Source organism: Mauremys reevesii, linkage group 18, assembly GCF_016161935.1.
Source record: "Mauremys reevesii isolate NIE-2019 linkage group 18, ASM1616193v1, whole genome shotgun sequence".
In the NCBI taxonomy this organism is placed as follows: domain Eukaryota; kingdom Metazoa; phylum Chordata; order Testudines; family Geoemydidae; genus Mauremys; species Mauremys reevesii.
The window spans coordinates 5,096,798-5,123,252 of NC_052640.1; the positions used below are offsets into that span (position 1 = coordinate 5,096,798).

The following is a 26,455-nucleotide window of genomic DNA, read 5'->3' on the forward strand; positions in this document are numbered from 1 at the left end:
TGACACATCACTAATGCTTTGTTTTGATATTTGGTAGATGGCAGACGAGAAGAAGGCAGGTGAGAAGAAGGCAAAGAAGCCTAAAAAGCACCATGCAAGCCGGAACCCAGTGCTGGCCCGAGGAATTGGGAAATATTCCCGATCGGCGATGTATGCCAGAAAAGCCATGTACAAGCGCAAGTATGAAGCACCAGAAACAAAGGTATAAAGGGAATGAATTTCCATGTTTATTAACTAATTAGGTTGTGTCTCAAACTTTCATAAGTTAACTTGTCTGAAAAAATTTTTTGGTTTATCAATAGATAGAAAAGAAAAAGAGAGAGAAAGCACCGGCTACCCTCACAAAACCAGTTGGGGGAGATAAGAATGGAGGCAACCGTGTGGTAAAAGTTCGTAAAATGGTAAGAATAGATTAGTGGAAAAAACTAACTAAACTGCACAAGCAGAATTTTTCTCCTGCTAAACACTGAGTTACAGAGTTGCATTGATGTAGATGACAAGAGAATATGCTTCCTATTCTGTAATGAAAAACGTCCTTAGTGCTGCTATTGATGTACTTCTGGGCAAGGTTGTCTGTATAGCACTGTAAAACTGTTATGTAGGTACTATCATTTAAGCTAGTGATTTATTTATATATTGGGTTTTTGGGCGGGGGGGTTAAGAAAAGTGGGGTGGGGGGTAAGTCTTGCTTTTAAAGAGATGCGCATCACATCTTTATATTTACTGTGACTTTTGTGTTGCAATATTCTAGAACAGGCGTTCCATAACTGGTGCATGCATCACTGATACTATGGGAGCTTGATGTTCCATACATTTACTTCACAATAATTTTTTATTAAAGAAGGTGGCACACTTAACAATAAAGCTGGAGAGCAGCTGTTCCAGGCAAACTAGGAACCTTTTAGTTCACACCCACAGTGTTCACATGGGGGAGCTACAGCATAGCGCTGCTATTCACATCTCTGGGCAGTGTAGACGTGGCCTGAATCAGAGAACGTGTACAGTTGGCTTCTGGGTGTGTATTACTGGGCTAATTGCCTGTTGACATGTAAAGGAGACTACTGCATTCAGCATTAAGGATATTCCCATGGGAATACCCTGACAACCTCCATGATGGACTAGGTTCGTTGTTTGAATGGGCACAGGCCTATGAATGAGTAGGGCTCCTCTGGCATGTGAATTGTAAATACAATCACAAATAACATGCATTTACTTTATTTTTTTTCTATGTTGTGTAACTGATTAGCTATCTGATGCAAAATCGTGTACCTAACACGTATCACTCAGAAGTGCCAGTTTCTGTAAAACGCTAGCCTGCAGCAAAGTGAATCCTGTGCACAACAGAGAAACAAACAAAAAATCTAAAGTGGGATAGAGTGGAAATGGCCTTTCAGGAAAAATAATCTTCCCATGAGAGAAGAGGTGTTGCATCCACTAAAAGGGGAAGGATCAAAACTCAGATTAAACTGTTTTCGCTAAGTTCGCTGATGGAATAGTAAAAGTGCAGTTTTGGCTAATAATTTGCTGCTTTTTCCCTAGCCTAGATATTATCCAACTGAAGACGTTCCTCGCAAGCTCTTGAGTCATGGCAAAAAGCCCTTCTGCCAACACAAGAGGAAACTGCGGGCTTCTATTACTCCAGGAACTGTTCTGATCATTCTCACTGGTCGCCACAGAGGCAAGGTAAAGGAGAATTGTCTTTCATATATCCTTCCATGCCACATCTGATCTTCTAACAGACCAGCCAACCAATATTTTGAAGTTTCTGTATGCTCTGCAGAACCTATGATGGCATAGCCCCCTATTATAAATGCAGCATATACCAACAGAAGGAGTTTTTCAGTCAGTGCTGGGGTAGGGGTTTTCCCCACACCCCTGACTGACAATTTATACATTGATGTACCTATAAGTGTAGACTATGCCTTGCTTATACCTCTGTGATAGGTAAAACATTGGAGGGACTTGCAGTTGATTGATTGCCAGACTTTACCCAATATAAACCCATGTAACTTACAAAAGGGGCTACTTGGGAATGAAATTGTTGGGTCCCAAGCCAGTTCCTGTTCCAGTTTTTTAAAATCTGTTCTAGACAATTAAACATAGTCCAGCTACTTAGGTTTCTAGTTTGGTTTCCCTAACCAGTGGGAATGGGTCCTGTCAAATTAAAACAGTTTTTGTTCTCAAGTGTTGTGGATTTGGTACTACTATGCCTTTTGCCTTTCTGGCTAAAGTGTGTCTCTCCTCTTTTTGTAACTTTTTTTGGGTCCTGATATTTTGCCAGACATCAAACTACATTTAGCATTGCTGTCTGAGACTAATGTCCTATTGTGTTCGCTTTTCAGCGTGTGGTCTTCCTGAAGCAGCTTGCTAGTGGCCTGTTGCTGGTAACAGGTAAGAAACTTTATTCACTCAAGTCTGTTGAATTCCTGTTCAATGCATTTTAAGTTTGTCCATGCAGCCTGTCTTCAGACTCTACCATGATTTGCCATTGTTGTACTTGTCTGGGAATAGAAATTTTTCTGACTAACCTGAGGTACCCATGACGTGACTGTTCTAAGTTCTGATATCATTCAATCTTCCAGTGCTAGAAACACTGGATAGCACTTGAAATCTGAGAAAGGGAGTGAAGTGTCCTTCCTTTAGTAAAAGAGGGTACCTCATTGACAGTACCAATAATTTGCAGTTAAGCCTTGTGGTGCTAACACTTCTTTGTAATAAAGTATCATTGTGCTTTAACATCTGAAAATACTGACAATGCAAGGAAGCTCTTAGCATTATCAGAAGTCTTGAGAAAGGCATTTCCTAATTTTCTTTATCAGTTCAGATTTTAGTAGGGGAAGCCAACTGTCCTGTGCAAGAACACAACGACTTCAAACTAATCGTCCTAATGGAAAGTGACCTTCCTTTTAGTGTAGCTAAAGATGCAAACTAGAAAGGGAGTACTATTTCTCCAGTGATAAGGTGACATTGCAACTCATTTTTCTATGCCACCAGGACCCTTGGCTATCAATCGTGTCCCTCTGCGCAGGACTCACCAGAAATTCGTTATTGCCACATCTACCAAGGTTGATATCTCTGGGGTGAAACTTCCAAAACATCTCACCGATGCCTACTTTAAGAAGAAGAGGCTGCGTAAGCCCAAACATCAAGAAGGCGAGATCTTTGACACTGAGAAAGAAGTAAGGATAACAATGATTAGTATTCCTATTTGCAAATGTCTTTTTCAGTGTTTGTAGCCTAGGTGGAAGGGGAGGGAGATGTCTTTCCATGAAACAGATTTAATGTTTAAGAATAAGAACATGTTAAAAGAAAGCAAGGTCAAGTCCACTAAAATGCATGAATATGACAACATTGGGGAAAGTGGTACAGCCGTGTTGGTCTCAGGATATTCGAGACCAAGTGAGTGAGGTAATTTTTTTTTTTTTTTAAGACCAACTTCTGTTGGTGAGGGAGACAGGCTTTCGAGATATAGTGCTTTTCAGATGTTACCTCCCCCAGTGTGTGTGTCTAACACTTGGGGGGGGGGGGGGAGAGATCTTAAAATGTTGCTGTTATCAAGATAACTCCATACTGAGGAAGTGCTTGAACACAGGTTCTTAACGCAGCATCTCCTGCGTGCATGGTCTCAATGTTGTTCTGTAAATTGATTCATAAAATAGCCCTGAATTTTCTTAAATGCGCATTCCATGGTCTGTTGTCCATAAGTGTTCCATGTGTTGTGATTTTAGGGACTCCATTTGCACCATAGCATCAGCTGATTAAATTTAGCAACAGCTCTTTTAGCTAAGATCTATTCCTACTCTTTTAAACATATCATCAGTTGTGTAAACTCAAACAGCTTTAATTATCTACTGTAGGTGACTTGAGTCCTGTGGCCCCAATAGAACTACTACTTGTTTGTTGTTCCCTGGAATGAAAATTCCAAGTGAATGCTGAGAAATGCTTACTCAGTGAAAAAAGCCCTTGCCATGGCGGGAAACAAGAAGCCAGCCTTATCTCTGTAGGGATAACCAACTGTTCCTAAATCTCTGCAGTATTTTAACTCTCAATTTTGTTCTTTAGAAATATGAGATAACAGAACAACGCAAGGCAGACCAGAAGACAGTGGACTCTCAAATCCTGCCAAGAATCAAGAAGATGCCTCAGCTCCGTGGCTACCTGCGTTCTGTATTTTCTCTCTCCAATGGAGTTTATCCTCACAAATTGGTGTTCTAAATTTTCTGAAAACACATTAAAATTGGGGAAAAACTGAGGTTTGTCTGATTCCGGTTATAGTTAACTTTGTAATGTGCATATCTTAACACAGTTTGGATTGAATTAGAAAACTGCTAGGGGTTTTAAGTTGTACTATTTTGAGGAATGTGACCTTGTATTTCGAACAGATGGAGTTTCTTACATGACGTAAGAGCGAATGACAGCTTTCAGAAATGCACTGTTAGAATCATTAGTCCCATTTATAATGATAGGAGTGCTAGGCTCAGTCCTCACGCTACTCGGGAAGGATATCCTCTACAGGCCCTTATGGCTTCTGGCTAGTACTAGTGACAAATTGGGGTAAACTTTTTCAGGGTTTTTAGTCATTGTTCTTACTTTCCACGTCCTGCCATAAATGGACTAAGTGTCTCTCTTGACAGGAAACTATCCATAACTATTAACTTTATTGTTCACATGTGTATGTGTGACTCTCCTGGTATATTTGCTTACTGATGATGTGGGAGTAAGTCCTGGTTTCAGTTTCTGGCTCTGACAGACTTGCTGGGGGTGTTTTGACAAATCACCCGAGCCTGGTGCTTCCATTTGTTCACATACAAGAGCTTGATCCTGCAAAGTGCTGAGCACTCTGGTCCTGATCCAACAAAACACTTAACTATGCAAGTAGTCCCACAGAAGTCCGTAGGCCTACTGAGATGTTCAGCCAAGTACATAAGTGCTTGGAATGTTGCAGCACTGGACCATTACGGCAGGTCTTGCTCACTGGCCAAGGTAGATGGACCTCTTTAAAAATATGCTACATAAGGGCAAAGTTGTCTTAAAAATGTACACCTTAGCATCTATCAAAATACACTCTAATCCACTGCTGTCAAATTCCTGAGCCACAGACGAGATGGCAGCCCACTCAATGTATTTTTATTGCCTTCATGACATTCAGATTTCTGCAAAATTTTAGAAAATCTTCATATTAAAAAAAAAAAAAAGCAGCCCACATGGTTGCAGAAATAACTTCACATGTGACCCAAGTCAAGTAATGCAGTGATCTCTTCCAGAGTCAGCAACATTCATTATTTCATTGCTGATCATTTTAGCAGATGGAACGTGAGCTGGGAGTTGCTGTAGGGAAGGGAGAGGTGGAGGAGGCAGAAATAGGGCCCCCTAAAGGTGAGTATGAGCTGCCAACTGAGCAGAGTTGAAATAGGAAGTGAACAAATTACCAAGTTACAAGACAAAGGCAATATTCTACCCAGGGGGATAGGGAGTGTTTTGTTGTTTTTTTACAGTGCCTGGTATAGCGGGGCTCCTAGGCCCTAGTACACAACAGCTAAATACAGGAGAGGCTCTGTGGCTAGAAGGCGCGACGTAGCCCAAACTTGTGCCCCACCCTCTGAGTAAAACTGGATTTTGGCTCTCCACAAAGTGAGGGGGGCTCCTGTTCTAGTCAGTATAGAACCTCTCATTTGCCTTGGGGGGGGGGCACATTTTTTCCACTAACAAGCACCATGTTTTAGTACAAGAGAAACGAGCAGTTTAATTCTAGCTGTCTGTCTGTTTAATCACAAATGCTTAGTCCGAGGATCTCTCCACGTAGGGAAGTTTACTGATTTATTACAAACTCCCGCTAAGGACTCTCAGACCAGTATGTAGACAAGCCCTTAGCTTTTGACCAAGGCTTCAGGTATCCTTAACTGAATAACCAGGGCCCCTTCTAAGCCACTGCTACATAATTCACCAGCATTTTAAGGTTGGCTGACAGCTTTGTTCAGCTAGGATTTGAATAATGCACCTTTCATTCACTACTCACTGTAGAAATCTCAAATTATACCAGTTTTCTTGCAGGCCACAGCAGCTAGATACTACACATTTAAAACAGGATATCCTAGCCAAGTGGAATCATGCAAAATGTAAATAATGGTGCAACTTGGGCAGTTTCACTCTATCCTGACCAACTTCCTAACATGCCAGCTCTTCTAAAATCCTATGCTTTCTCCCTATTCCCTCCTGGCCCCAGTATGGGATATTACTTCATTAGCCTGAGCAAAGAGGACCCTCTGCTCATAAGCATAGCTGAGTTTATTTTGAAACCTGATACATTATTCTACAAATACCTAGAATTCTGGGTTCCTATGAATGTACGCACATCAGATTCAATCTCTATTAACAGGAGAAAATTGCTCTAAAATGAAGAAAGGTCAACCCTGATTGGTTCCAGTTTTCCATCTCAAATTGCACAGAAATATCTGGAAGAAGATGGCATTAGTAATATAAATAGCTCTCTCAAAATTCACAACTGTGTACACCAGTGGTTCTCAAACTTTTGTACTGGTGACCCCTTTCACATAGCTAGCCTCTGAGTGCAACCCCCCCTTATAAATGAAAAACACTTTTTTATATATTTAAAACCATTAAGAACACTGGATGCAAAGTGGGGTTTGGGATGGAGGCTGAGAGCTTGTGATCCCCCATGTAATAATCTTGCGACCCCCTGAGGGGTCCCACTCCCCAGTTTGAGAACCCCTGGTATACACAGATTCGCAATCAACTTTCTGCCCAATTGCAGAGGAAAAACATTCACTTTCAAATACCTCCTGCAGAAATGCCTGCTTAGTTGGCTTTCCTACTTAATGGATGTTATTTTTCTTTAGTTAGTATTGGCCTTGGGCTCAGTGCTGCTGATCATATATAATAGTACATTATGCAGCAGGGGGAGGTGATGAGCAGTTTTCAACCACCCTTAAGCAGGTGGGGCCAATAAACATTTTAGGCCCTGTCATTCAGTGCTGCAGGTTGACCTGTGTGTTATCTATTCCTGATGTCTCTGAAAATACCACATATTATTGTACATTGGCTCTAGCAGTGGTTTTCAACCTGTGGTCTGTGGAGCCCTAGATATAGTCAGACCACTAGGCTCCATAAAGGTTGTCATTACTATAGAACAATGGTTTTCAATGGTCTGTGGACCCCTGGGAGATCTGCATACTATGTCTAAGATTCCAAAGGGGTCTGTACTCCATTCAAAATATTTGAGGGGTCCACAAATGAGAAAAGGTTGAAAACCCCTGTTCTAGAACATCTATATATAATTGTCTCTCTTTTGTCCCATTCTTTTAATCTGCCTGTCAGAATCAGTGTGTACTAGATGCACTCTTTGTCAGTGACTTATCAAGGTACAGGGGCGGCTTCAGGCACCAGCGCTCCAAGCGTGTGCCTGGGGCGGCAAGCTGCGGAGGGCACTCTGCCGGTCGCTGGTAGGGTGGCAGGCAGGGTGCCTTCAGCGGCTTGCCTGCGGAGGGGCCGCTGGTCCCGCGGCTTCGGCGGACCTCCCGCAGGCGGGACCAGCGGACCCTCCGTGCTTGGGGCAGCAAAATGTCTAGAGCCGCCCCTGTCAAGGTATGTGGGTAGTTGAGGTGTGTGGTGGGGTATATTCAACATTTTCTTAAACTAGCTGAGGAACGGTCATATGACAATATTTGACAAGATTGGGGGGAAAAAACACAACCCTATCTACCTTTAAAATAATAAAATCTCACTTAAATCCTATTGCCCATCACAAATTGTGAGGTGACTCTTACCTCTCTGGGGTCAGGTGTCCTCAGTGATTCAGGTAGAACTCCTGTTGAAGTTATGTGCAAAGGGAAGCATATAGTCATTAGCATGGGAGAACCTCCATATGCCCCAAATTTGCTCAAAATAAATCCGAACAATGGGGAAAAAATCTCCCTCGGGGAAGAGTCTTCATAGGACAAGGCAGGTACAAGCAACGTTCTAATTCTTTCACATCCAGTAATATTGTGTATGCTCCTCCCCTAATGTCTCGAGATTGAGAATCTGTTGTTCAAACTGTGTGTTGATAAAAAATATCTGGGAAACTATAGTAGCAATTTTAGTTTTCACATGAGAATGTTTAATATGGGAAAAATTGCTGTAACTGGAGTCTGTAAGAGTCCTCTTATTCTGTCCCTGTCTCACCAAGAAGACTGTATTTAGGATTCTCTTAGGGTTCCATTCAAAGTAGGAAGCTGAATAGCACTCAGTAATAGCAATCATAACGTAATTAAATTTAACATGGAGGTGGAGAGGAATACCAAGGAAACTCACCAAGGTAGGGTGGGGAACTACACAAAAATGAGAGAGACAGCTAAACAGAAATTAAAAGGAACAATCAAAAGAGTGAAATGGCTACAAGCTGCATGGAAACTATTTTAAAACACCATAATAGAGGCTCAAACTAAATGTATAGCATAAATAAATAGAGAGAACCAAAAAAAATGCCACCAGGGCTAAACAGAGTAAAAGAGGCAGAGGCAAAAAAAAAAAATCCTTTGAAATTGGTAGTCAAATCCCACTGAAGAAAATAGAAAAGGAGCATAAACTCTGGCAAATCAAGTGTAAAAGTATAATTAGGCAGGCCAAAAAAGAATTTGAAGAGCAACTAGCAAAACACACAAAAACTAACAACAGGAAATTTTAAGTATGTCAAAAGCAGGAAGCTTGCCAAACAATCAGTGGGGCCATTGGATGATCGGGGTGCTGAAAGAGCACTCGAGGAAGACAATGGCATTGTGAGAAGCTAAATGAATTTTTTGCATCAATCTTCACTGCAGAGGATGAGAGGGAGATTCCAATACCCGAGTAATTCTTTTTTAGGTGACAAATCTGAGGATTTGTCCCAGAATGAGGTACCATTAGAGGAGATTTTGGAACAAATTGATAAATTAAACAGTAGTAACTCACCAGGACTAGATGGTATTCACCCAAGTGTTCTGAAGGAACTGAAATATGAATTTGCAGAACTATTAACTGTGATATGTAACCTCTCACCTGTAACAGATGGCTGAAGGATAACTAATTAACACCAATTTTTTAAAAAAGGCCAGTAAGCCTAACTTCAGTACCAGGCAAATTAATTAACACCACAGAACAGAATTATCAGACAAGATATTTGCGGAAGATTCAATGTGACTTTCGTAAAGGGAAATCATGCTTCACCATTCTATTAGAACTGTCTGAGAGGGTCAACAAGCATGTGGACAAGGGTGATCCAGTTGATATAGTGTACTTGTATTTTCAGAAAGCCTTTGACAAGGTCCCATACCAAAAGCTGTTAAGCAAAGTAATCTGTCATGGGATAAGAGGGAAGGTCCTCTCATGGATCAGTAACTGGTTAAAAGACAGGAAAAAAGGATAGGAATAAAGGTCTGTTTTCACAGAAGAGAGAGGTAGATAGCAGGGTCCCCCAAGGATCTGTACTTGGACCAGTGCTGTTCAACGTACTCAAATGATCTGGAAAAGGGGATAAACAGTGAGGTGGCAAAGTTTGCAGACAATACAAAATTACATAAGATACTGAAGGCCAAACTAACTGCAAAGAGTTACAAAGGGATATCACAAAACTGGGTGACTGGGCAACAAAATGGCAAATGAAATTCAGTGTTCATAATTGCAAAGTAATGCACATTGGAAAACATAATCGGCGCTATACAGATAAAATTATGGGGTCTAAATTAGTGGTTATCACTCAAGAACGAGATCCAGAAGTCATCAGGGATGCTTCTCTGAAATCATCTGCTCAATGTGCAGTGGCAGTCAGAAAAACTTACAGAATGTTAGGAACCATTAGGAAAGGGCTAGATAATAAGACAGAAAATATCACAATCCCATTATATAAATTCAGTATATGCCTACACCTTAAATACTGAATGCAGTTCTGGTTGCCCCATCTCTAAAAAGATGTATTAAAATTGGAAAAAATACAGGGAAAGGCAAAAAAAATTATTAGGGGTATGGAACAACTTCCTTCTGAGGAGACATTAAAAAAAGATTAGGACTATTCAATTTACAAAAAAGACGACTAAGGGAGGATATGAGAGAGGTCTATAAAATCATGAACGGTGTGGAGAAAATGAAGAAGGAAATGTTATTTATCCCTTCACATAACACAAGGGCCAGGAGTAACACATTGAAATTAAAAGGCAACAGGTTTAAAATAAACATAAGGAAGTACTTAAGGAATGTTGTGAAGGCCACAATGATAATTGGGTTCCAAAAAGAATTATGTAAATTCATAGAGGATAGATCCATCAATTGCTATTAGCCAAGAAGGTCATTGACGCAATCCTATGCTCTGGATAACCCTAACCCTCTGGCTGGCAGATCACTTGATAATTGCCAGTTTGTTCATTCCCTCTGAAGCATCTGGCACCACTCACTATCAAAAGACAGGATACTGGGTTAGATGGACCATTGGTCTGACCCAGTTTGGCTATTCTCATGTTCTTACGATAATTTGACTGTTCTGTTTGGAGGTCCAAAGTAGGACTTTGTGGCTTATATACAGGCTCTGAGTCTCAGAGACTTTTGAGATTTTATCAGAAACGTCAGCTAAGGTCCATTCTGTTACTAGAGAGCAGTTTTTGTCCTTTAGGGGCAAACATATGAGTATCACTATACACTTTCTCCTGTTACTAGTGAACTGAAGTAGCAGCTTACAATGGATATCACAGTCATTTAGCTTTACAATATTAATTGTTACTCATACCTGTTTTGGTTTGCATGCTAAGTATAGCTGCTGAAGTTCCCACTGACCTGTGCAGGAATAGGAGGAGACTGGAGAAGGATAACTTCTTATTAGTTAGTTTGGTTTCCCCAGGTCCTCCTATACTAGATCAGCCCAGGCACTCCACAGTTCAAGTTGTTTATGCTGCTGAAGAGAAACATGTTTTTTTCCAGAGGACTTTACTCATAATAGTTCTGATTGCTTTTACTGTATTGCTCAGGAAGACACTAATTGGGCAAAGTGAGCCAGCCCCATCACCTGTAATGAACATTTGTCTCAATTGAATCACCAGGGCAGGTTAGTCTATGATGGCTGCATGCGGAACTCAACACAGCAAGTTTGCCATACAACAGGAATGATAATTTCTTACCTGTTCAGTTGATTTCTTCATGTTCTCTTATGCCAGACCAGTTCCACCCACTAGTAGACAGAGACAAGAAAAAGCATTTTGTCCAGCTCACTTCCTTTTATCAATTCATTCCCACTAGCAACTGTTTCTTGATAAGTTACCAATGGCTTGTTTTATCCCCCGGATCACAATTTTTATATTTCTCAACTGAAATTATTTCACACACTCTGCACATGATGGACCATATACCGTACCCACAGCCAGTAGTGTCTATGTGCTGACCATGGTTCACACTACACTGACTGTAAATGCAATTATCAGTAAATAATGAAAGAAAAATCAGTATTTCTCAAAGTAAAAATGTAACTTACCGATGTACAAAAGGGCATTCAAACTAGTGCTTTGTTCTCACTGTTATACTGACCTGACAAACAGACTGACCCAGTGAAGGGCACTACCTGGCTCCTGGTGAACCTCAGTTTAGAAGTTCAGAGGAATGGTTCTAAGAATGACTGTCTAGGAGACAGAGGCAGAACATGGTTTTGGGATGGCCAGGCTCTACCTCAGGGTCATAGTCCTGGGCTGAATCCCAAGGTGGGCAGATTTCCATTTTCTTTTCTACTTACGTTAACTTATTTTACTTTCTTATTACAAGTATGATCTCTAGAGGAGATCTTGCTGAACCACAAATACATTTTTCTATTTTTTTTTTTCCTGCTGAGCCATTCCACTAGCTCACAGTGACAAAAGAAAGGAAGTGGACAGATGACTGGTCAAATGATTCCACTAAAACTCTGTCCTCTCTGGAATCAGAACTGCAACAGCCATCACCATATTTCAACATGGTAATTGCTAGCAAGGTTTCCTTGACCAATGTAGACAGGGATTACAGACTACCTATAGAAGGATTTAGCTAATACAGTTCTCAGAAAAAAATAAATAAATAAAAATCCCTGTCCGTTCTGGTCAGGGATAGCAGGCTAGAACAATGCAGCTGCCACAATATTTAAAATCAGTAGCAGCAACGAGCTCATATCAATGGGAGTTAGGTGCCTAGATGCTTTTGAAAATCTCTCCAGGTGCCTATCTGCATCTTTAGGCACCTAAATGCTTTTGGAAACCTGGCCCTTGGTCCTTATCCTGCTTTCACTGAACCCAGTTCTCTCATTGGCTTCAATGGGAGCTGGATTAAACCCATTATGGACACACAGCCTAATTTTTACATTATAGTTAACACTATAGACATTGTTAATAATAAATACCCTTATATGGGGTGTTGTTGAAGACAAAACATGCTAAATACTAAGAACACAGCCTCCACCACAAGGATGAAGTTGGTACATTGCTCAGCAGCACACTTCATAGTTCTCACTAGGGACACACCAAGTAAGCAAACAGCCCTGCAAGTTAACTCATGCACTGCCCTGCATGTCTGAATGGGGGGGTGGGGGTGAGTTAATAGGAGCAAAAAGTTACTTCTCTGCTGAAGACAACCCATAAAGAAAGGCTGTTGTGAACATTTCAGACCTGAGCTTCATGAGCTGCACTGGATTCCCCTCTTCACTTCAGAACACAATTCAAAACCCTGGTGTTAATTTACAAAGACCATAATAGACTGAGGCTTAGCATACTCAGAAACCGCCCACTTTCTGTGTCCCTTCAACTGCACTTCACAAAATCAGCACAGATGGAGAGAGACTCATTTAGACTGCCAAGAGTGGTGTTCTTAGTGCCATGTCCCTAACTATGGAACCCCAGACAGAAGATACCAGACTCCGTTCAGTCAGCGTGAGTGTCAGACGCACCTTTTCAGTAAAGCCTTTCCCCAGGAATGACACAATTTAAGAAATATTTTTTTAAAAATTCTTTCATACAGAAATTCACAAACCCAGAAGAGCCAAGAGAGTAAATTATTTTTCTTCTAGCCTTTTATAGTTCTTCACAATTTTGTTTGGTGCTTCAATAACAAAACGATAGGCATTTGTATATAATTAGCTTAGATAGATGGATATTGTTATTATTGGAGTTCTTCTAAATTTTCCAAGAGTTGCATAAGATTTACCCACATTCTGCCTTCAGTTATTTCTGTGCAAACCTAGAGACCCCAGGATCAGAACTTGGTTCATGAAGGAGGGTGGCTGAAATGGGACTTGGAGTAAGAAGATCTGGGTTCTTTTCCCAGCTCTGCTACAGACTTTCCATATTATCTGAGGCAAGTAACTCAGCCTCACTGTATCTCGGTTTATTCACCTGTAAAATAGGGATAATCATTTTTTATTTCTCAGCAGCGTTACGAAGGTAAATTCATTCAGATTAGTGACATGTTCAGATTCTACAGAGATAAGTGTCAAACAAATGCTTAAAATCAATAAGAAAAGAACTAAAAGTATTTGTATGAGTATCACTGAGAGCCAAATGTTGCCCATTCTTTTACAAGGTCTCCTCTCTAGTGTGAGAGTATTTATCTAAATACCAGTATTTAGTACTAGAAAAAAAAAATTAAATGTGACTAGGGTTTTGAAGAATGGTGCTTAAGTGGTATAAGAACTTAAAAGTTTTTATAATCCTCTTTATTTGTTATCAATTCACAGTGCAGAGCTACCAAGTCCATTTCTGCAGGATGCTGTCCATATTTAGATTTGTAAAGAAAAGTCAAGAACAGTCAGCTGAGAGACTGACAATCTCTGATGGAGCTTTAGACTTCAGCTTCTTTCACAACTAGCAGGGCCCGGATTGACTATGATTCTTTGCCTAAGGAATTTATTAATCATCGTAATTTGCCTGCACCTTTAATCCGCTGACAAATGCTAATTAAACCAGACTCACAACACCCAGCTGAGGTAAAAATTGTGTTTATCCCCATTGGGAAACTGGGGCACAAAGGTTAATGGACTTGCACAATCCCACTCAGCAAGACAGTGGCAGTGCACAGAATAGAACTAGTTCTAGGTCCCAATCCCAGTTTACTGCTCATTCTATTTTATTCATGAAGAAAACATGAGATTAAAATAAAAGAGCTTATATTTTCAGATATCAGGTTTTTCATTTATGTGACAGATGTAATTGTTTTTTAAATTAAAGTTTTCAGATATCAAAAAGTCCTTTATTTGGCATCCTATTGTTCAAAATGCTCATTCTCACGAGGTATTAAAAAAAAGATAAAGGTACAAAAATAGTCATATGTAACAGGTTCATGTCTTTGCTACATATAAAGGAGGAGGGTTTTTCCCTAGACAATTTAATATTAGAGTCTTCGAAAGGGTATTATAACCAAGCACAAACATCCCTCACTCTGTACATAAGAGTAAATATTCAAAGTTATCAATGCAAACATACTGTAACGCTGTGGGCAATGTCTCACTGAAGCTAGTGGACATGGCCACCTCTCTTCATTTAGGCTCCATTTAAGAAACAATCAGGTGTTTGGGGATTAATTGGTTTTGGAGCTGTGTGTCCATGTGTGAGAGAAACACTGCAGAAATAGAGAGAGAAGGAACAGAAAGCCAAGGAGACAGCACAACCACCACTGGGGACATGGCCCTGAGAGAAAGCCTAGAGAGAGGGCTTTTGGGTCAGAATGCTGGCTGAAAGAGATTTGGAATTGTGAGAAAAGAAACTCTCTCCTGTTTGATTCCTCCCGTGGTCAGGGGAACAAGGCTCTGTACATTATTCCTTCTAAACAAACAAGATTACAGCAAAGAAATACCTGACTCCATCATCAGTTTCCCCTCCTAACAGAAACAACCCACTAGACACCAAATTTTTGTTCACCACCTGGGTCAAAAAGGGGTAACAATACACTCAGAAGCAATTTGGTTGGGGTTTAGTTCATCCAGTAAATGACAGATGGCTTGACATCTACGTGAGAAGAGTGGGCCAATGAGTTTAACACAGGAAGTATAGCTGTCTCTTGAAGAATTATAAAAATAGTTATTAGAGTTCTTGTCATTCTTCATGTAAAACTTGTGCTGCAACTTTTCATGATTGGCAGCCAGTGTAAGCCGACCAAATTGGATAAGCAAGCATAGGAAACATTTCTCATATGTGCTTGTCATGCACAATCAACAGCTATCCTGTGTCACAACAATCTAGAAGCACAGGAATGAACACAATACATGTATTATGCTCTCTGCATTGTATGTGAAATGCCGGAGTGAAGCAATACTACTTTGTATACAAATAGCCTAATGATGGAGGTGATGCTGTATAGTCCTTCAAACACTAGACATTTGGCTTTGGATAACTGATAGAGATGGCATTGCTGTTGCTTGTTGGGTTGATTGGTCATTGCATTCAGTTATTTTAGTTGAAGGATAATCTTCATGACTTTTTTTGGTACGCCAGTTACAAAATTCCACCGTTTAAAACGACAGTGCGCTATGGTTTAAGATTTAAAAAATGTAAAAAAAAAACAACCAACAACAAAGTTTTTTAGTATTTGAACATTCCTCTACAGCGTTTACAACTCCAAGTCTACAACATTGTGCTAGTACATGGACTGTCTTATATGTCGAGGCATGGAAAGACAATTTTCATCCACCATAGACTAGACCTGATACCATTATGTCACAAGTATGTGGTGTGATGAATTATTTGGACTGTATTCACATATACCATCTGGCTGTAAGGAACAAGAGGAAAAAAAAAAACCAGGTGACTCATAGTGAGCGTAACAAAAGACTAAAGCATGCAGAAATATGGTCAGTTTGTCTCTGATACAGAGCTCATCATTTGTACTGTTCCTTCATCAATAAAACCCCAGTATACACTTTCTGTCCATCCTTTGTAAGTTTTTTTGCTCCCCATTTAACACCCCATTAAGCTGCTCACCTGCTGTGACTTTATCGTCAGATCATAGCATTGTAGCTTTCAATTCTCTCTTACAGCCACATTATTGCACTGAGATTATATGAACAGGAAAGAGGAAGACAGTGGAAAGCGTTGAAAGAACAGTGCAGGAATGAAAGGAGGGGAATGAAAGGTAAGCCTCGAGGGGACAACAACTTTGGAAATGCTGGGCATCCCAATCAACCCCACGCACAGAATAATAATTCTCTCCAGAAGAGACTAACACATTCTATGTCGCACTACATTACTTCAGTTGTCATCAAAGTGGCTTTCAGTTCTTAATTTAGATTTCAAATGTGTGTCACCAGAGAGCAGAACACATCAGTAAAGAGTGAAGCACGTACATGAGGTCGCCAGGCATTTCACCAGCATGGCTTCATTTTCTCAGGGAACAAGGCAGTGCTGCAATTTGAAGTAGCCCTGTGAGAATCTGTTAATTAAAACCTCACAAAACCTTGTCAGAAGTTTTGAATTTCAAGGACAGGATGAAAGTAATAAAAGCTTAACAAAATACCCCAAGCCACTCATCATTTTAACTCTTCCTTTTTCAGCTTGTTATTTCAGAAACCCCAGTCACTTGGGTAACCTCGCTAATTCCACTCTCCCACTCACTTAGGAGAAGTAATTTTCTGGATGAGTAAAATATAATTAGTTGTGTTTTCTCCCACCATCATCATCATGGTAAGGGTGGATGAGTAGCTTTTGTATCTGGTAAATTTTTACCTAATAGTACTTTCAGCTGCAAAATCTAGCCTTTCCGAGTAAACCATAAACATTTATTCACTACACAGTAGTTCAATAAAGTATATGTTAAAGTTAATTCAACATAAATGACATTTTGCTAACAATACGCATTTTATAACCTGAGCTTTTACACCCTGTATGATCCCTTGGTTGTAAGTAAAAGTCATAGACCTTTCACACTTGGAGGGTGCACATGGATGTGGCTAGAGAGCTGTTCTTTCACTTAAGGGGCACCTGGAATATTTTCCCCCTGCCTCTTTTGAAAAACATTTTTTTTCTTATTCCTTAACATTTATATTGTGCTAGCACCCAAAGATCATAGCTAGGTTAGGTCCCATTTTGCTGGACACTGTACAAGTCTATAATAAATTACAGACTCTGCTCCCAAAGAGCTTACAGACTAAAAGACAAGATATAACATGTGGATGATACAAACAAAAACTGGGCATGGAAGGGGAAATGAAGTAACAAATAAATATAACAGCTGTGATTACTCCTGCTCCTGACCAGGAGTAATCACAGCTCTGAACCTGACAAGCCATTCTCAGGTTTCATTTTTCTATATTTATTTCACTACATTGTATGTATTTTAAATCTCAATGTCAAACATTCCAGGCCTTCAGCTTGTGATGGATCCTCTCTGGGAAGTATGAACTAAATTAAATTATGCTGAATTGTATGAATACTTTCTTAGACATTATGACTTTCTTGGCTCCAGATAGCCTTGAAAACATGTAATTTATTTTACTCTTGGATTGTGTCCTGTAATGAAACAAGACTCTTATCAGCATATTCTTTGGAAATTTGTACAGCAATTTGGTCACTTGGATAAAAAAGCCAGGATGCATCCATTTCTATTTCATGATTAGTTCTACTGTGTAATAGAGGAAAACGAACATTCTTACTTGTGAATAGCCACCTCTTCATTGAAATCTAGTTATGGTGATCAGAATTATTCAGTGCAACAGAAAAATGCTGAGCTGCCTGAGAGATAAAACTAGAGACCAGACAAACATATGTGCTTGGACTTTTTAAGTAGGAAAAGCAAATTACAGAAGAATCCTAGTGGTTAATCCACAAGTTTCTTGGCCTTCCCTTAGCGATACATTGGAAATAAACCTTTGTTCTAAAATACAAATGATATGAGCACACCAGACTATGCATGTTTTCCTTATTCTTTGTTTTCATTTAATTCTGATAATTACAGGGTGACCAGATGTCCCGATTTTATAGGGACAGTCCCAATTTTTGGGTCTTTTTCTTATATAGGCTCCTATTACCCCCCACCCCCACCCCAATTTTTCACATTTGCTGTCTGGTCACCCTAGATAATTACCCAATTCAGTAAGATTTTATTGGTATGATGAGCTGTACAAGTGTTGCCAAAGTGACAGACCCCGCCAGTACTTATCAGAGGGAGGTACAAACAGGGCTGGCTCCAGCTTTTTTGCTGCCTCAAGTGGCGAAGTGAAGAAAAAAACAAAAAAAAGATAAAGCCGCGATCAGCGGCACTTCGGTGGCAGCTCTACTGCGCCACTTCATTCCTCGGCAGCAATTCAGTGGCGGGTCCTTCCCTCTGAGAGGGACTGAGGGACCCGTCGCCGAATTGCCGCTAAAGACCCGGACGTGCTGCCCCTTTCCATTGGCCGCCCTAAACACCTGCTTCCTTTGCTGGTGCCTGGAGCCAGCCCTGGGTACAAACCACTCAGAATGGATTTTCTTTTTATACGTAGGTACAACCCACCAAGGTTTGGGGGGGGGGGGGAGGGTTGTCATTCTAAAGGCCAATCCACCAAGCTGTTTCTCCTAGAATTTATATTTACAGTAATCAGAATTCCCAGCTGGAAGGAAAAAGGCAAAACAACATATTTTTTAAACAACAGCAGGAAAGAGGAAAGCCACAAAACAACTCAGTTCTTCTGTTCCTGCTTCCACGCAGGCTCTCCTCTTCTCACAACCAGGCAGCTGGTTTTATAGAGCTTCTTGGTTTAATTCAGCGATGGGCCAGTTCCAGCAAATCCGGGACACCTCTGCAAAACCATTTATCAGATCCTCCCAGCGGTAAGACCCAAGATTCAAAACAGTGACCTCCTCTAAGATGCAACCATATCATACCATACCCTGCTTTGCTCTGCCGCAGAAAGGTTCAGACCTACTAGGGCTTGGGAGAAGGCAACAAAGAATTCAGCAGTGGCATATGGGTTTGTTAGACTAACAGTGGATGAAGTTTTTCTATTAAACCGAAGGAAGAGAACTGTGTGATGTTCTCTAGCTAGGGCCATGACAAACACCTCATCTATACTGGCATTTTCCTTAAAATCCCCCTTGCCACCACTTTGCCACCACCAGTGGTAGCAAGAATGGGAGCATTAGTGTAGAATAGACATGAGTATTTTTACCACTGTGTTATGTACACCTGCCATGAGTAAGGTTTGATGACATGATAATAAAAAAAAATCCTGCATCCAATTTACTCTCATGCTCATGTTATTGCTATAACTGGTGGAGCTGAATTAGGGGTGATGTAGCAGTGGGAAGTTTGAAGAAAAATGGAGACCTGGTTGGATATTTTGCAACTGAATGTTTTTCCATCAGAAAATGCCTACTTGTCAAAAACAAAACATTCCATGTTAATGTGCCAATTCAGATTAAATTTTTTATAATAAAACAGAAACAATGAGTTTTGATAAGGTTGAAATGGAAGGTTTCAAAATACCTTTTAGTTCAAAGATGGACTTTATATTATAAATTAGAATATAAAATATAAAATCAAATACAATAATACAATATAAAATAAAAGTAACAAAATATATATGTAATATTAAAAATAATATAATATTTAAGAAAAAGTCAGAATCAAAATATTTTGATTGACCTGAAACATTTTTTCACGAAAATTTTGTCTAGTGGGAAATTTTGGCTTTTTGTTCTGATTCAAAATAATTTTTTCCCAAAAAAATGTTAGAATGTCCCATGGATCAGAAATTCCAGTTCCTGACACATTGTTTTTTCCATTGGAAAATGCCATTGAGTTGCAAAAATTTTGACCAGGTCTACATTTTTCTTAAAATGCCAGTGTAGACACAAGCAGAGGGGGGAAAGGAGAGATCCTGATTTTCCTGAAGGCTCCAGCTTCTGGTACCACATACCATTCATTCAGCACAAAACTCCTTACACTCAAAACACACATAAGTGAAGTAAGCAAATGAAACAGAACAGTAGTATTATAACTGGTCCTTGGTGGTGGGGACATCCTCCTGTTCCCCTAGGACCTCTGACTGCAGGTTTGAAAGCTTGTTAAAACTTGTCCTGATTGAGCATCTGAGTGAACATAATGAGTCAGACACAAACCCTGGCAGATCACTCCACCCTTCACCTGCAGGAGAGTTAGATAGGGAGTTAACATCCTGTTTGCCTGTTTTCAGGCAGTGCCTCTACACCCTGTCACAGTGGCATCATGAAATTGGCTAATAAGTCTAATTTTCTGCATGGTGCGGCGGATGTGACTTTGACACTGCAATTTCCCATGAAATACAAATGACAACTAAAGCAGTCTCTGTCCTTTGCCATTTCAGATTATATCATACAGAGAGATAAGTTTGTATTTAACGAGTGTTCAGGTTCAGAAAGCTTGGGGGAGTTTTAATGTATTTAACTGATTTACCCTAATTTCTTAGGCATCAAAGAAGAAAGATCTCAAAACCATGACTTAGAGCTGATCTACACACAAAAATTGCACAAGTTTAACTGAATGCAAAGACAAGGTGTTATCTAACAGATACAGTATTGCAATGATTGACATTCTAGATGTCTTCAACTTAGAACAAAAGATATCTATGAAGAACAAAGGTAATGATCCTAGAAAAATGGAGAGACTATCTTGTGTGAACAAGCATTGGAATTCTCTCCTGTCTGCAACACAGAGGCTTTTAGGCTTATGTCAGTTAACATTTCCACCAATCTACAAGGATAATTAGAGAAATACGAATGTGAAAAACTGAATTATTTCTTGAGATATTAACAGAAGATCAGCATATGGAGCTGTTTTCTTTCCAATAAATTTATATAACACTTAATGCAAAATAAGCACCAAATATGAACCCACAGATATTTCTAGTGGAAGATTCATTTTGTATTTGTGTCCAAATTTTAAACCCTGCCTATAAGCAGACCTTTTTAGCATCTTACCAATGCATACCAGCATTGCCAAGTAGTCCTTTGCTTACTCCACAAGAGGAAGGAAACTGTGCAGATTTTGCAACATACATGGATTTAACCAAATAATATTTTTGCAATTGATTCCTGGAAACTGCAATTTATATCCCTCTCAGATCTCAACCAAGCTATAATGGATCTTTAGAGCACAGACATAACAATGTTCATACAATAAAGAAACCATAAAATGTCATCTAATAGTGGGCTGAGCAATAATGAGTATGAACAGAGTGCCTTCCCCTTGTTATAATTGTTTTTGATAATATCAGGCAGAATGTTGTGGGAGAATCTGTAGGATTTTTTTTTTCATTCCACTGCACCAGTTTTACAGGAAGGCTACATTTTAAACTGCATCAAATAATAGTTATTTAAAATCTATCTATTTTGGGATATTAATAAGAAGTCTTTGGGGACATTAGAGATTTTGAAATTCATGCCACATTTTAAGGATCTGTTCATCTCCCAAGCACCCCTCCTCACCAACAGGTGGCATTTAAACACCTCTTTCCTTAAAAGAGCCATTTTAGTTGAATTCTTGAATGTGAAAATTGCAGATGATAATAAAAAGGCAATGTTAAACACCTGCTTTCTCACAGGGTTACATTTGTAAAATGCTACCTTACAATGCCACAGTTTTATTATAGCACTAAAATATATTAGCTTCCAGTTCCTCTCACATTTAACTCTGTGTCAAATACACATTTCATTAAAATGTTTGCCAGGAAGATCGTTCATTACTAAAGTTTTCTATAATAAACTATTCTCACTTCTTTTAATATCTCTTTCTGTCTTTCTTCCCCTTTCTCAGACATACCTTGTTATCAAACACAGAATTACCCAGAGATTATCATTACTAAATCCAAATGAAAGAGGTGTTACGTTTTTTCTCACTGCAGTTATGTGCGAGAAGTTTGAAACTATTTTTTTCACTATTAACTTTGTCCCTTCTTCCTTGTTAAATACTGATTTACCCACCCTCTATGTTTTGAATGGAGCAAAAATTGACAAGGCTGTATTTATTTAATTTGTTGAACAGTTGCTTCAATTCATGTGACATCTTATCATGAAAACACAGACTTTCTTGAGCATCAGTGTTATTAATGATGGCAGTATGCTCTATGAATAGTATTTACTAGGTACCTACTGTTGAAGAGCAAGGAGGTAGAGCACTAAACATCATTTACTTCAGCTCAGACAAAACAGCAACTATTGCTTTTCTTTTTAATACCACAATGGTACATTTAAAAACAAAAACACTAAGAATCCAAAGTATTAACAATTTTAAGGTAAATGAAACCGGAGGCCTCAACAATGTTCCTTTAAAGGAAGTTATAAAATAAGCAAGAATGAGTTTCAGGTGAGAGCAGGGAGGTTCCATATTCAGATCACCAGAATGTGCTGCTGCCAGTGAGCCATAAGCTGATGTGTGCGCCATACACACTACACATCCACTTATGGGACTGGGGACTCTGCCGCTTGGCTAACTTCATTCCAGAATCAGGCTACCGGGACAGACACAACTACAACTAAAGAAACTCCAAGAGACATTTTTTTCCTGAGGTTCTTTTATGGAAATAAAGATAAAGCGGGCAGGTGGAAAACCAAGCAGATCAGAAACAATTAAAGCAGTAAAATCATTCTGACTTTTTGCACAAGTCTACTAGTGGATTTTAGTGAATCCCACCTAATATTTGAAGTTTTATTACTCCCACCAATGGAAGTAGTTGAAATACCAGGTTTCATCATGATACGCTGAGGGCATTACACTAGTCACTCCTTTCTCGGTGGGGCTGGAAAGGAATTTTTCCCTCACTGCCACATTGGCCAAGACGAGCTACTGGTTTTCGTTTTCCTCACAGCGGGTTGGGGGTTTAGTGGTGGGCAAAGAATGAAAGGGAGGGTTAGGCTATGATGTCACAACTCATTATGTAAGTTTTGGGCAGATGTTCAGTGTAGGGAATTGATATGGTGATCAGATAAAATGGATTGGGAAAGGTTTTAAAGGAGGTATTCTTTAAAGGGACAGAAATGGGGTGGGTGGATTCAAGGCTCTCAGCAGGGAGCCAACCCCCCTCCTTTATAGTCCCCCTTAACCCTCCTTCAAGATAGGGATGGCAGGGTTCCAGGAGTGGACTGGCTGGGAACCAGGGTGGGTAAGGGGGAAAGCTGCAAGCAGCCCCCCAAGTATATATAAATGATTATGAAATTACCTGCATTGTACAATTTTATCTGCCAAATACTCCCAGACATTTAAGAATAAGTTATAGCCTAATTAAACCACATCCAGTGTCTTTTGTCCTTCACATGGCATAGCTAGACAATGATACTTACGTAAAATAATCCCTCTTTCTACCCCATCTAGGAATGGGAGACAGCTAGGATATCAGAACACAAGAAGAACATAATCTTAAATGTACTAATTATTTTGTATTAATTTGCACTTAGGCAGAGCTGCACTAACAAAGGATAAATTACCCGCACTTACTGATATATATTAATTCAACAACTGATAGTTAATGATAGCTCTCTGCACAATCTATTACACCAAACTCTCCACAAAGATCAAATATATAATGATGAATAGCAACAACCCCTAGTGTTCATATGGCAAAGTACTGAGTCAAATTTCAGTAAAGGGGATTTCTAAAATTGCTGCACTGTCCAGGGTTGCCAATTTTGGTTGGACGTATTCCTGGAGGCTTCATCACGTGACATAATCTTTAATTAAAGATTAATCTTTAATTCCTGGAGACTCCAGCACAATCCGAGGGGGTTGGCAACCCTAGCACTGTCTCTCATTTACAGTTCAGTGGTTTTTTACTGCCCAAAGTGCAGGTCAGATTACTTACCTCTTGCAGAGATACGCAACATCAGGCTGTCTGGAGACTGGCCCACTGTAGGGATGGAAATCTGGAGCCTGAGCAGCTGCTGATCTGGAAGCTTGGAGCTGTGAGATCCTGTCGGCTTGTCCCCAGTCAAATGTGAAGACAGTGCAGGGGAATCAGCTGTTATAGAATGTGTCTGGCCAGCTTCTCCATGGCTTGGGCTGCTGTGATCATATCAGGCCCATATGCAAGTACCTCCCTGTCAGCTTCTGGTGACAATATAATGCCTAGGGCCTAATTTTCAAGACAACTAATGGATCAAGCCCCAGCTACATCAAAGAACGAATTTCAATATATAAAACACGGTGACAGAGGAGTACCTCTGGCAAAATGCAGATCACAAGGCACAGAATGAACCCTGGGAGAGCTGGGGACAAAGAATTTTCAGTCTAGGGGATCCAGCTATAGAACAGCCATCCAGAAGAGATCAGGCAAATTAGTCTGGCCAGTTTTGGGAAACATTGCAAAAGCTTCCTTTTAAAGAAAGCTTTCCCACTATAAGTGATGCTCACAATACAAACATCCTCCTCTATTCTCATTCCAAACCCCCACCAAAAAAAATTATGTATATATGTAAATGATACTGCAAGCAGAGTTTAGATCCCAAGAAGGGGGATGTGCCAGAGACCCCATGAAGTCTGCTAGGAATTTTGCTATTGCTATGGAAAGCACTCAGATACTAATGTGATGGGTGGAAGCATATGCAGGAAAGCGAGATAGGTAGTCATCATTAGTTCTTCCAATGTTACTTCCACTACAATATACGAATACTTATTTTTATGATCCCTTCCTTTGTTCCTATCTTATAGAAATTAATTAAAAAAGTAAAACTCCCATATCTGGTTACAAAACACTTGGCCTAGTTACTATTTTGTAACCAAACACTATGAATTAAACTAACCTCAGCAGCTTCTCTATTTCTCCAGGGAGATGCTGTTGGAGCAGCTTGTTTAATCAGCCAGGATGCAGTTACCAGCCCCCAACTGCCATAGAGTCTTCCAACCACAACATTCCACCACTTCCAACTATACAAGGTGCTCCAGAATGGCGACCAGGTGGCCTAATGGATACATTCCACTGTGGTCACTGTTTTCTGTGTTTTGCATTGATCAAACATACAACTACCTTCTACGAATCTATGAACTACTATTCCTAATTGTCACTAAACCTTCTTATTCCAACATTCCATACTTTTCCCTTTTAAAAAGGACCCCCTGAATGACAATTCATTCTCAGCTACCACAAAACCTTCCAGCTCCAACTTTCTGCATGTGCAGTGCAAAGGAAAAGAAAATCCCTTTGTATATCAACACATTTATCCTGCAGCAGCTTCTTCTACTCCTCTATCTTGAGGAGATATGTGGCAGTGGTGTGATCTGAAATATTGTATATTTTTTTACACAGTGTCCAACTGTTGGATTGAATCTGTAAACTCCACATACTCCTACTTTACAGAGCTCAAGGACAAGCTGTGTTCAAACCGGGTGGTGTGTGTAATGTAATGGTGTATACCATCCCCCAGCTTCATGGCTGAACTCATAGGTATAGAGTGTTTTTTGTGTGTGCTGAGCTAGAAAAGCTGATAATTTAAGTGGAGAGAGGCCTGTAATTCTGAAGCCCACTCCTCAGGTGTATATATACACAGCAGAACCTCACTAATTTGTACTATGCTAATCTGATATATGACAATTCCCATACAGAACCCAGCTGTCTCCCTCATCTCTCAGCAAAGATTTAATACATAATAGAGATGTGAATAAATCTCATATTACTATGGCTTCAAGATTTTTAAAAAAATAAAACACTGCAGAACATTTACTATGATGCAAGCAATAGTATACTTACAATCATGGCTGTATACGTGCATATCTGTGCAGACACCTGCCTCTGAACTTTTTGGTGTGCATGTGTGCACACTGGTCTCTGAACTTGCATTGGCAGAGGGTTGAAGCAGTTGAGGGTGGGATTTGGTGGGAGCCTGATTTTTTTTATTTAAGTTGTATTGGTTATATGAATGGTAATGAAATGATGTTCAGTAGGGTAAAAGGAAGAAGTGCTTCACCCTGGGTCAGTTTTTACTTTGAATCCCCTATATCCTTCTGTTTTTAAATGTATGTCAAAACTGCCCGTGCCCTTTGGTGTGGAGACCAACATATAGGAATAAAATCAAAATAAATCAGATAAATGTGTCTGTCTGCAAGTATGTGTGCCGAGGTCCCTAGGTGTCCTGTAATAAGGTGCTAGAGCTGGGAGGTTATGGGAAGAAGAGGAAAGACAGTCAAGGCCAAGGGAGGTAGAACTAAGGGGGAGTCAGGAAGCTCAGGCTGGGAGGGGGTCACAGAGCCAAGGTGAGGAGGAATAAATGGGACCCAGACTTGTAGGGGCAGGGGGAGCACCAGGGTGGCGCAGGCCGGGCGTCCGGGGGCGGGGAACAAAGTGGAGCAGGCAGGGAGTGGATGGGGGCAGGGAGTGGAATGGGGGCAGGCGGGAGGGAGGACGTGGAGCGGGACAAGCGGGGAGCCCGGGAGGGAATGGAGCGGGGAGCTGAGTGGGCAGACGGGGAGCCGGGGTGGGGAACGGAGGGTGCAGTGCAGGCGGGAAAAGGGGGAGCGGAGTGGGACAGGCGGTGAGCCGGGGGAGAGGGTG

General features: G+C 40.3%; 1 protein-coding gene and 1 long non-coding RNA gene across 8 annotated transcripts; one reads left to right on the forward strand and one right to left on the reverse strand.

Moving 5' to 3' along the window:
* RPL6 (ribosomal protein L6) lies at window positions 1-4,252 on the forward strand. Its single transcript, XM_039504916.1, has 6 exons — window positions 1-202; window positions 303-401; window positions 1,540-1,683; window positions 2,343-2,391; window positions 2,995-3,179; window positions 4,063-4,252. Exons 1-6 carry the CDS (start codon window positions 38-40, stop codon window positions 4,213-4,215), a joined length of 795 nt encoding a protein of 264 aa, XP_039360850.1. The 5' UTR covers window positions 1-37; the 3' UTR covers window positions 4,216-4,252.
* On the reverse strand, window positions 3,077-26,140 carry LOC120386084. 7 transcript variants are annotated; one of them, XR_005589518.1, is made up of 9 exons: window positions 25,655-26,140; window positions 24,711-24,869; window positions 23,774-24,043; window positions 11,139-11,188; window positions 10,751-10,915; window positions 8,947-8,984; window positions 7,785-7,825; window positions 6,321-6,452; window positions 3,077-5,328 (listed from the first exon to the last, which is right to left on the reverse strand). It is a non-coding gene; the product is annotated as an uncharacterized LOC120386084 (long non-coding RNA). The 7 variants fall into 7 exon arrangements; XR_005589516.1 differs by having other exon boundaries at window positions 3,077-6,452; window positions 10,751-10,912; XR_005589517.1 differs by lacking the exon at window positions 6,321-6,452.
* Window positions 26,141-26,455: the final 315 nt, after the last annotated feature.